The sequence below is a fragment of the Tachyglossus aculeatus genome, chromosome 11, assembly GCF_015852505.1.
Source record: "Tachyglossus aculeatus isolate mTacAcu1 chromosome 11, mTacAcu1.pri, whole genome shotgun sequence".
Classification (NCBI taxonomy): domain Eukaryota; kingdom Metazoa; phylum Chordata; class Mammalia; order Monotremata; family Tachyglossidae; genus Tachyglossus; species Tachyglossus aculeatus.
Window position 1 is genome coordinate 19,003,055 of NC_052076.1, and position 11,113 is coordinate 19,014,167.

Here is an 11,113-nt window from a genome sequence, read left to right on the forward strand (position 1 = left end):
GCAGGACTTGTCAGATTGAAAATGGGGGTTGAATGAGAGAAAAGAGTCGAGGCTAATGCCAAGGTTAAGGGTTCTGAGACATGGAGGGTGGTGGTGCTGTCTACAGTGATGGAGAAGTCAAAGGGAGGACAGAGTTTGGGTGGGAAGATGAGTTCTGTTTTGGATATATTAAGTTTGAGGTGTGAGGGACATCCAAGTAGAGAGGTCCTAAGGCAGGAGGAAATGCGAGACTGCAGAGTGGGACAGAGATCAGGGCTGGAGATAGAGATTTGGGAATCATCAGTATAGAGATGGTAGTTGAAGCCATGGGAGCATTTGAGAATAGGTGTAAATGGGAGTAGGTGTAAGTGGACACCGGATGGGGGCCCAAAACTAATCCCTGAGGGACTCCCAGAGTTAGAGGGTAGGAAGCAGATGAGGAGCCCCTTAAAGAGACTGAGTGGCCAGAGAGGTAGGCAGAGAATAAGGAGAAGATTGTGTCAAATGAAACCAAGGTTAGATCACATTTCCAGGAGAAGGGGGTAGTCCACAATGTCGAGGACATCTGAGAGTTAGAGGAGATTTAGGATGGAGTAGAGGCCATCAGATTTGGCAAGAAGGAGATCACTGGTGACCTTTGAAAGGGAAGTTCCTGTGGCATGAAGGGGGAGGAAGCCAGATTGGAGGGGATCAAGAAGACAATTGGAGGAGAGGTGTAAACAACTCACTCAAAGAGTTTGGAGAGGAGTGGTAGGAGGGAGCTGTGAGGTCAAAGGAGGGTTTGTTTGGGTTTTTTTTAGAACAGGGGAGGCATTGAGAAGCAGCGTGGCTTAGTGGAAAGAGCACAGGCTTGGGAGTCAGAGGTCGTGGATTCTAATCCTGGCTCCGCCACTGGTCAGCTGTGTGACTTTGGGCAAATCACTGAACTTCTCTGTGCCTCAGTTACCTCATCTGTAAGATGGGGATTAAGACTGTGAGCCCCACGTGGGACAACCTGATTACCTTGTGTCTCCCCCAGCGTTTAGCACAGTGCTTGGCAGATAGTAAGCACTCAACAAATACCATCGTTATTGTTATTATTATATTAGCATGTTGAAAGCAGTCTGGAAGAAGTCATTGGAGAATGAACAGTTGAAGATGGTGGTCAGGGAGGTAAGAAGGGAGGGGTAAGTGTTTTGATAAGGTGAGAAGGGATGGGATCAGAAGTGCAGGTGGAGGGGGTAGATTTTGAGAGGAGGTTCATTCATTCAATCATTTATTGAGTGCTTAGTATGTGCAGAGCACTGTAATAAGTGCTTGGGAGAGTACATTATAACAATAAACAGATATATCCCCTCTAGACTGTAAGCTCACTGTGGTTAGGGAGAGACAGACAATTAATATAAATAAATTACAGATATGTACATAAGTGCTGTGGAGCTGGGAGCAGGGATGAATAAAGGGAGCAAGTCAGGCGACACAGAAGGGAGTGGGAGAAGAGGAAAAGGCAGCTAAGTTAGGGAAGGCCTCTCGGAGGAGATGTGCCTTCAATAAGGCTTTGAAAGGGGTGCAGAGTAATTGTCAGATTTGAGGAGGAAAAGGCAGGTTGTGGGCAATGGGAAGGCAGCGATATAGATGAGATAAAGATACAGCAAGGATGTGAGCATTAGAGGAGTGAAGTGTGTGGGCTGGGTTGTAGTAGGAGAATAGTGAGGTGAGGTAAAAGGGGGCATGGTGATTGAGTGCTTTAAAGCTAATTGTGAGGAGTTTTTGTTTGATGAGGAGGTAGATGGGTAACCACTGCAGTTTCTTGAAAAGTGAGGAAACATGTCCTGAGCATTTCTGTAGAAAAATGAGTGAAACAGAAGAGTGAAGTATGGATTGGAGTGGGGAGAACAGGAGGCAGGGAGGTCAGGAAGGAGGCTGATAGAGTAATCAAGGTGGGAGAGGATAAGTGATCGTATCGACGTGGCTGCAATTTGGATGGAGAGGAAACGGCAGATTTTAGCGATGTCGTGAAGGTGGAATCGACAGGACTTAAGTGATGGATTGACTATGTGGGTTGAATGAGAGAGAGGAGTCCAGGATAACAGCACGGTTACAGGCTTGTGAGCCAAGAAGGATGGTGGTGCCGTTACAGTGATGGGAAAGTCAGGGGGAGGACAGGGTTTGGTAGGAGATAGTGCTGGGAAAGATGGGAGAGTTGAAGAAGGGGCAGGAGGAGGGAGGGACCGGAGAGGAGCAGGGGAGATTTTAGGGAGATCACACTTGATGGTTTCAATTTTATCAAGAAAGTGCAAGGCCAGGTCACTAGGGGCAAGAAATGGGGGAGGTAGCAGGGCATGGGGTTTGAGAAGGGAAAGTTTAAATGAAACAACTGGCAAGGGCAGTGGGTGTGGGAGTCAGTAAGGATGGAGAAATAATTTTGCCAGGCAGAGTTAAAGCAGGCAAGGATTAACTTGAGTTTGGACAAGGTCGAGCCTGATATTTGGATTTCTGCCTGCAGTGCTCTGCAGGTAGTGCACAGAAGCAAAGGAAGCAGATTGTGAGGGTGAGACAAGGGCTGTGGGTTAGTGGTGTGAGATCGGCAAAAGAATGGGGGAGCAAGTGAGACAGGTTCAGTAGAGGATGATGTTGAGGGTGTCAGTTTGTGCATCAAGGGAAGGTCATTTGGATATGGAGACTAAATGGGCATGATTGGTGTAGGCCAAAAAAATTGGAGGACTTTGTGAGGGAACAGGACAGATTTGCAGAGATGGGGTTTATGGGAGAGAATGCAGGTGAGAAGAGATTTCAGAGTTGGTGAGGTTAGAGATTAGAGATGATGAAATCGAACGTGTGTCCAGCTCAAGTTCAGCAGGTGCAAACAAAAATTAAACTTTCAGGGCAATGCAGTGATTTCTGCAAAAATTTCTGTTCAGATTAAAATGTGTTGAATTTTGTACTTGGAGCACATGGAATATTCTACTGCCCAGGAAGGCAGCACCCATGCAGCCCTCGAGCTTCCGGGTTCAGCATCAGCGCTGGCTGCCCCGACTGACTGTGCTGGACAGAGCGGGTACCAGACCCCGACTGGACAACTGGGTGCTGGTGACACGGATCCCCGCAGACACTGGTCAGACACCCGGGCTGTGGTGCTAGGGCTACCCGTGATCTGATTTCTTCATTTTTCCACTCTGATGTTTGAGCACAGATGTCAAAGAACCTCTGGACGAGGTGAAAAAGGAGTTCGTCCAAGTGCTGGAATCCCGAAAGAAAAACACTAGCTCCCTGCTGACCCTCCGGCCCCAGGGACTGGTCACTTCCAGCGGCAAGACCCAGGTCCCCTGGCTGCAGACCCCGAACAAGAACACCCATCCCCTCAAAGATCTGCACCTCCTCGATGAAGTCCATTTCCTTATACCCAAACTCCTCTCCAAAGATGGGGCCATCAGAGAGGTGGAATTGAAACTGTTGCCATTCATAAGGCTGTTGAATTTGAACTTGCAAAGCCAGAGGGTGACTCCATCACCCCCATCGCCAACTGGCCCAACCATGGCTTCCTTCGGGCCCATGCACCTGGATCTGACCGACAAGGGGGAACTGCGGAAACTCTACCTCCTGACCAACCTTCTGGCGGCAGACCTGCGAGAGAAGATTTACAATGCTGAACACGCGGAGCGGGAAACTCTTCCCGGTCTTTTCTTCCCAGAAAACGCCCGCCCCAAGCTGCAAGGGCTGGGGAAAGACCGGAAAAGGTCCCTGCCACTGGCGGGCAGCCGGCCATGGGATCTGGCCACAAGGAACCATGGGAACAGGGAGGGCTGGCACCCCGGCTTGGGGCAGGGAGTGGGCCAGAGAACAGGTGGCAGGGAGGGAAAGGGGTTGGGAGAGACAGCCCGAGGTTGGGGAGGGGTCCACCCAGAGATCGGCAGGCCCCTGAGGCCCCGGCCCCCCAAGAGAAGGAGGGTTTCAGGAAGCCCCAGGGGGCCGAGGGTAAGACCCCCTCTCAGGGCACCAGAGAGAAAGAAACTGCCTGGACCTGCCCTCAGCCTCCCCCTCCAGAAGCAGCCAATTCCCATCAGCCCTCTGACCTCCCTGCCCCAACCCACCTCACTGGTGGATGTCAAGAACCAGTCCAATGACTTGATAGGGAAAATCTTGATTGTTCTGAAAAATACGAACAAGACGGACACGGTGAAAGCCATGAGGCTGGAGAAGGTTCCTGAGATGGACATTGTGCTGGGGGAAGAGGGTGGCCCTCCTGCAGCCACACCTTCCAGCAAGGAACCTCCCCTTCTCCAGATGGCCAAGCCAACATCCGGCAACATGCCAGCAGATCTCCGGATGAGCCAGGCGGTGGTGAACAGAAGTTGGGCCGGTGAGCGGACGAGGGGTAAAGGGAGTGTTTCTAAAGGGGCCTTGAATCTCGGGGGCCTCTTCTGGGAGCAGGGCCAGGGGGCGGTTTCTGACAATGCCTCAAATCTTGGGGACCCTACCTTGGAGCAGGGACTGGAGGAGGCCCTTGACAGTTCTCTGCCGAACATCCAGAAGATGAATGAGACCCACTGGGTGTTCCACGAGGAGAAGTCGGATCACCCCACCTTGCAGACAGAGGCCCCGCCACCAGACAACTCCTCGAATCTAGGCGACCAGTTCGAAAAGGAGCTGGACTGGCGGCTGCAGGCGCTCATCCCAAACAAGGCTGTGAGGAAGCTGATCGCCCACGTGATCCGAACCCTGAAAGTGGACTGCACGGAGCCAGAGGTCCAGCTGGCCTGCGCCAAACTCCTTTCCAAAACTGGGCTTCTGATGAAGCTCCTGAGCGAGCGGGAAGAGGCTGACGGGTCCCAGTTGATATGGAACTCCGGCCGCTGGAGAAGCGGGGATTACTTCAATGACAGTGCGGATGGGAACCTAACGGCAGATGAAGATGCCAGAGAGGTATGGACGGCCCAGCCTGGCCCATCCAGTTCCCCTGGGGAGCGGAGGGAGGGGCAGGGGTTCTGAGACTTCAGGCAGCTACGTGGACGGGGGCCCTGCCCCTGCGGACAGCCAGTATCGGTGCCGGCCCTGGGGTGGGCTGCCGCAGGAGAGGGAGGGTTGGGGTTAAGGTTGAAGGTTTGGGGTGGGGGATTGGCCACACTGGCCTCTTGACATTGGTGCCGGACTACCCCAGGGGAGAGAGGGTGGAGCTGGCGGGGGTAGTCGGTCGAGGCAGGGAGGCTGTGGGATGAGCGAGGGAGTCCCCAGCATGTGCCCTTGGCCGGGAGCAGGCCTCTTGCTAGAGAGGCTGGTTGGGGCCACTGCTGCTTCCCCGGGGTGTGAGGGCCTTGGAGGGTCTAATGTGGGTGCAGGGGCAGGGGCGGACTGAGGGCTCTGAGCTCAAATACCCATGGGCCCCGCACCTGAGAAGTCTGGCGGGGCAGGAGCTAGAGCTGCTCCTCCTTGCAGACCAAGGATCTCTCTCCCTAACAGCATTCCTTCTCTTTCCCAGCTAAGCCAAGACATTCCAAGTTACGGTTACGGCAACAAGCTTCTGCTGGCCATATCAGTGACTGTGGTGATCATGACCATCATTGCGGCCATCTGCCTGATAGAGGTAAGCTGGGCAGCCTCCTGCTGAATTGACCCTGCCCCAGGTAAAGGCTTGAACCAGCATACTGCACACGGCAGGCACTCACTCAGTAAGTACCACCTGACTGGCGGGTTAGTGACACTAATCCCAGGAGCGGCTCTGCAGGCCCGATTGGGACAGGGTGGGTTGGGTGGCAGGGCATGGGGACCAGGAGTTGGGTGGGGATGGGAATAGATAGGGAAAGGCCACCCCTGCAGTGCAGGGCAGTGCTCACTGGAGTGGGTTGGTCCAGTCACTGGCTAGTTCACAGGAACTGGCTGTAGCTTTCCATTTGTCGGTCTGGGGCCTGGAGCATCCTCCCCAAAAAGAGGTTTCTCTGCTCCCCAATGCATCCACCCAGCCGTCTGTCTGTCTGTCTGTGGAGCCAGGCAGTGGATCTTTGTTTCTGGCTGTTTGTCCTGTCAGACTCTGGAAGCAGTCTCTAGCCGCTGTGCCGGCACCCACGGCCCAAACCCCCTGGCTACCAGCCCCACCCAGGACAAGAGTTTCAAGGAACTCTTGACCAGACTCCGGAAACCTTCATTGGTGCAGACAGGGTCATCCTGCCTGCCCAACATCCTGCCCCTAGTTTGTGCCAAGGACTGCGCTCTGCCCCCAGAGATGCCCTAGAATAAATGGGGCCTTACGCAGTGTGGGAGGGTTGGGGATCTGCTTCACCACCAGTGACAGCCTCTTCAGGTGATGGCTGCACAAGGATGGCTCCTGCCCTGGCACTGGCATGCAAAGTAGGAGGCATTTCTGGGGAACATTTATACCTACTTTGTTGTATTGTCCTTTCCCAAGCATTCGGTCCAGTGCTCTGCATACCGTAAGTGCTCAGTAAATACCTTTGATGAATTGATTGCCTTGAGCCCACACTACTAAGCACAGGCATTTGGACTGGAAGCACAGTTCCAAAGTTTGTTCCACAAGCCCTAGCCTGCAGGGCCGGTTGCTGGGTGGATCCCCGAGCCCGGTGGGCGGCTCCCAGGCTGGTGTTCCTCTGAACCGGCTGTTTGGGTTGGGCCAGGGCTTGGGTTTCTGATGTACTTCCTGGGCCCCTAATCCAGTGCACTGCCGTCAGCAGGTGCTCAATAAATACCATTGATGCTATTGCCAAATCCACACCTACTATCGATGGATTAACTGACTGGTTGATTGATTGGTCATCTTAGTGAAAGGTGAGCCAGAAAACAAGACTGTGCTGGCAGGAAGGGGAGAGCCGGATCCTGAGTCCACTGTGAGCTGGCCTCGAGGGGTCAGGCCCAGGGGGCCGGACAGGGCTTCCAGCAGTAGCACTTTGGGCCGTGGTAATAGGAATAGTGTTGACTGGGTGCGCACTGGGTGGCATGCATTGTACTAAGCAATAAGAAGTAGACTGATGATTGCATTTTCTCCTGAACAGATCTGTTCTCAAAGATCTAGCTCTGCTGAAGGTGCCAAGCGGACAGCATCTTTATGGTAACTATGGGCCCAGGCCCCGGGCCAGTCCCTCACCCTCGCTCTGGTCACACTGGACCCCCATTGTCCTCCCTTGGCTCGGGTGGAATCGGTTTCGGGGAGCGTTTCCCTGGCTCTGTACGTGTCTGGCTGCCTTCCCCTTGTGGTAGCATGTAGGGGCCTGCTGAGGGTATGTTGGGGGCTGCTGCCTGGGAGAGAGGGGTGGGGAGGAGAGCAAAGGAGGTGGGGCTCCAGCCTCCTTGGGCCCGACTTAATGATTGGGATCCAATCTCCATTACAGAAAAAGGAACCAAATCACGCCTCACCCCCAGCCCCCCAACCTCCACAAACACACCTCCTTTGCCCTGGGCAACTCCACAGCAGGGTCCAGATGAGCACGGGCTGAGGCGGAAAGATGAAGATATTGGCAGGCTGGAGGGTAGGGGTCCAGATGTGGATGGACTGAAGCGGGAGACCAGATGTGAATGGGTTTTGGGGTGGGCAGTACAGCAGTACATTCTAGAAGCTTCTGAGGCTCCAGTCCCTTGGGCCCTATCCACCCTGCACCTCCCCATCCTGTCTCCCTGAAATGGGTTCCCAAGGAAGGCACCTGTGATAGAGAGGGCCAGGAGGGAAGACTGACCTTCTGGAAGGGCCCAAGGAGCCTGCTTGGCATTGGCTTGGGCAGGCCCAGCTGAGGCCTTGGCCTTTGACCTTAGGCAGGGCCAGGATGGACCAATAGGGCAGGGCTGGTAGAGGAACTAGGGCAGCTGCCATAGGAGCTGGCACTGCCACCTCCACAGGGAAAAATAGCAGTCCTACTTAGAGAACAATTTGTGCGGCCTCTTCAGAGTCTGCAACCACAAGGGTGAACAGTAGAATCTTCTGAAGGGACTTGGGACTCACCTCTCCCTGCTCTGCCCCTGTCCAGTCCCGGCCTGCCCCATCTTCCCCTTCCCAACTCCAGCCTGCCCTTACCCAGGCTTGCCCCTGCCCTAGCCCCATCCAGCTTTTGAGATCTGTAGCATGCCATCAGGAGGACATCCTGGGGGCAGTTTAGGAGTGTAGCTGAGCGAGGGAGTTATGAGAGGCCCCAGGGTCTCAGCGTGGGAGCTGGAGAACCAATGGCGCTTATAGCTTGGGAGACAGTTAAGCCACTGGGTCCCTCCGGGATGATGCTGACTGTGTTGTATCTCCCAAGGTCCTTTAAGCGAAGCTCGCAAGCGCTACCCCGGCAGACTTCAGAAAAGGACAACCAAGCTGCAAAGGTAAATCTGAAGCTCACCCGTGTCCCCCTCCAGCTTAGCCAAGTCCTGGCCCCTGGGCTGGGCAGCTCAAGGGACAGGACAGGACCATCGTAAGCTCTGGACGAGTCCACAGCCTCTCATTCTCAGTCTCTTTTGTGGGTTCCTCCGCTGCCTCCCACCCCATAAATGTGGGAGTATCTCAAGGCTCGGTTCTGAGTCCCCGCCAGTTTTCCATCTATACCCATTCCGTTGGAGCAGATGATTCCCAAATTTACCTCTCTGGCCCTGACCTCTTTCCTCCACAGTCTCGCATTCGTTCCTGTCTTCAGGACATCTCTACCTGGATGTCCCACTGACACCTCAACCTAAACATGTCCAAAACAAAACTCCTTATCTTCCTACCCAAACCTTATCCTCCCCCGTCTTTGATATCACTGTAGACAATACCACTATCCTCCGTATCTCACAAGCCCACACACAGTAAGTGCTCAATAAATACGATTGAATTAACTTGGTATTCAGCCTCCCCTCAGCCCCACAACACTTATGTTCACAGCCATAAATATTTTTGTGTATGTTCACATCTTTCTTCCCCTCTAGACTGTTCTGTAAGCTCATTGTGGGCAGGGAAAGCATCTACCAACTCTGTTGTACTCTCTCAAATGCTTAGTATAGTGCTCTGCACACAGCAAGGGCTCAGTAAATACCACTGATTGATTGATCCCAACCCCTGGCCCCCACTAAGACCTGACCCTGAGCTGCAGCCCCTCTCCCAGCCCCCGGCCCTCCAGATGCTAGTATGGGAACCCCGGGAGTCAGGTGGGTGTGGGGAAGGAACTGGGCACAGGCCAGCATTTCAGCAGTGAGTTATGAGGGAGTCTGCAGGAGGAAGCATGTGTGAGTGAGTCAGCGTGGCTTGGGCACGCACAGAGACAGCGGGCGAGGGGGCTGGTGGGACTGGGGGCAACAGCAGGGAGGGAATGTGGAGGAAAAGGACAGGGCGGGGGCTTGTAGATCGGGCAGCCCCATGGCCTCTGCCAACATGAGCTAGCTTGCCCACCCACTGTATTTCCAGGCAGGGAAGCCGCTCTGGCTCAGGGATATGTACCGACCTCTGGATTCCACCCGGAAGAAAAACATGGCTCAGAAGCTGCATGACAGAGATTCCTCCGACGAAGAGGAGATTTACAGCAAGGAGTCACTCAGGTAGAGTAAAAGCTTCAGGCTGGATGGAGGTTGGAGCTCATGAGGACCCGTTCTCCTTTCTCCATTGACTGTGAGTGGGTCTGGACCCCATCTCCCCACCAACCCATCAGTTCCGGGACCCTTAGAGGCACTGTGGGCCTCTGGCCATCCTCCTGGACCCCCAGCCTCCTGGCTAGGGGTGAACCATCCCAACACCCCAAAGTCTCAGAATAATAGTAACAAACATAATTATTTTCATTATCATGTGGGATTTATTAAGTACTGACTAGGTATCAAACACTGTGTGCTAAACACTAGGATTAGATTCAAGATTATCAGATCAGACACAATCCCTACCTCTCACAGTCTAAGAGGTAGAGAAAACAGGTGCCATCCCCATTGTACAGCTGAAGAAATTGAGGCCCAGAAGGATAAAGTGATTTGTCCAAGGTCACACAGCAAGCCAGGGGCTGAACTGGGATTAGAACTCAGGTCATCCTATTCTGAGTTCTGAGCTCTATCCACTAGACTCTGCTACCTCCCCTCTCCATCACTGGCTCTCCCTCCAGCAACCAAACACAGACCATCCAACACCCCTAACTCTCCCCTCTCCATCCCTGACACTCCTTCCAGTGACCCAGCACAGACTGTCCAATACCCCCAACTCTCCCCTCTCCATCCCTGACTCCCTCCAGTGACCCAGCATGGACTGTCCAAAACCCCACACTCTCCCCTTTCCTTCCCTCACTCTCCCTTCAGTAACATACCACAGAATGTCCAATACTCCTATAATAATGATGGCATTTGTTAAGCGCTTACTATGTGTGAAGCACTAAGTGCTGGGGAGGATACAAAATGATCACGTTGTCGCACGTGGGGCTCACAGTCTTAATCCCCATTTTGCAGATGAGGGAACTGAGGCTCAGAGAAGTTAAGTGAGTTGCCCAAGGTTTCACAGCAGACATGTGGTGGAGCCGGAATTTGAACTCACGACCTCTGACTCCCAAGCCCGGGCGCTTTCCACTGAGCCATGCTGCTTCTCTAATCTCTCCCCTCTCCATCCCTGATTCTCCCTCCAGTGACCCAACATGAGCCATTCCACACCCCTAATCTTAACCATTCAACAATCCTGATTATCTTCCAGAATTCTCAACTGTACAATATCCTGTAGGAACTAATTTCATCTCATTACCCCGCAACTGCATGAAGTGTTTCCTTTCATTTGTTTTGAACAGATCCCTGCTCGCCTTACCACTCAGGCTGTGAGCCCCTGGTGGGACAACCACTATTTCCTATCTGATTCTATCCTATCTATCTATCCCCACCCTTGGCAAAGAACTTGGCAATTAAGAAGCTCTTAATAAATACCATTTTTATAATAATAACAATAATTATCCTCCTGGTGCTGTGGATCTTGGATGATGATGATAATAATAAAAATCGTATTTGTTAAGTGCTTACTATGTGCCAAGTACTGCACTAAACTCTGGGGTTGATACAAGATTATTAGGTCTCACATGGGGTTCACAGTCTAAGTGGGAAAGAGAACAGGTATTGAATCCCAATTTTACAGATGAGGAAACTGAGGCACAGAGAAGTGAAGTGGCTTGCCCAAGGTCACACATGAGGTAAGTGGTGGCACCAGTATTAGAACCCAGGTCCCCCGATGCCCAGGCTCTGTCCACTA

At 53.0% G+C, this 11,113-nt stretch overlaps 1 protein-coding gene across 1 annotated transcript in view; it reads left to right on the plus strand.

Moving 5' to 3' along the window:
- The window catches only part of LOC119934531 (RAD52 motif-containing protein 1-like), a 67,473-nt gene extending 58,022 nt beyond the window's left edge, over positions 1-9,451 (plus strand). The window contains exons 9-13 of the mRNA XM_038754052.1: positions 3,152-4,881; positions 5,435-5,539; positions 6,960-7,015; positions 8,196-8,262; positions 9,317-9,451. Of these exons, the coding sequence (XP_038609980.1) occupies positions 3,152-4,881; positions 5,435-5,539; positions 6,960-7,015; positions 8,196-8,262; positions 9,317-9,451 (2,093 nt within the window). The remainder of the gene's footprint in view (positions 1-3,151; positions 4,882-5,434; positions 5,540-6,959; positions 7,016-8,195; positions 8,263-9,316) is intronic.
- The last annotated feature ends 1,662 nt before the right edge of the window (positions 9,452-11,113 follow it).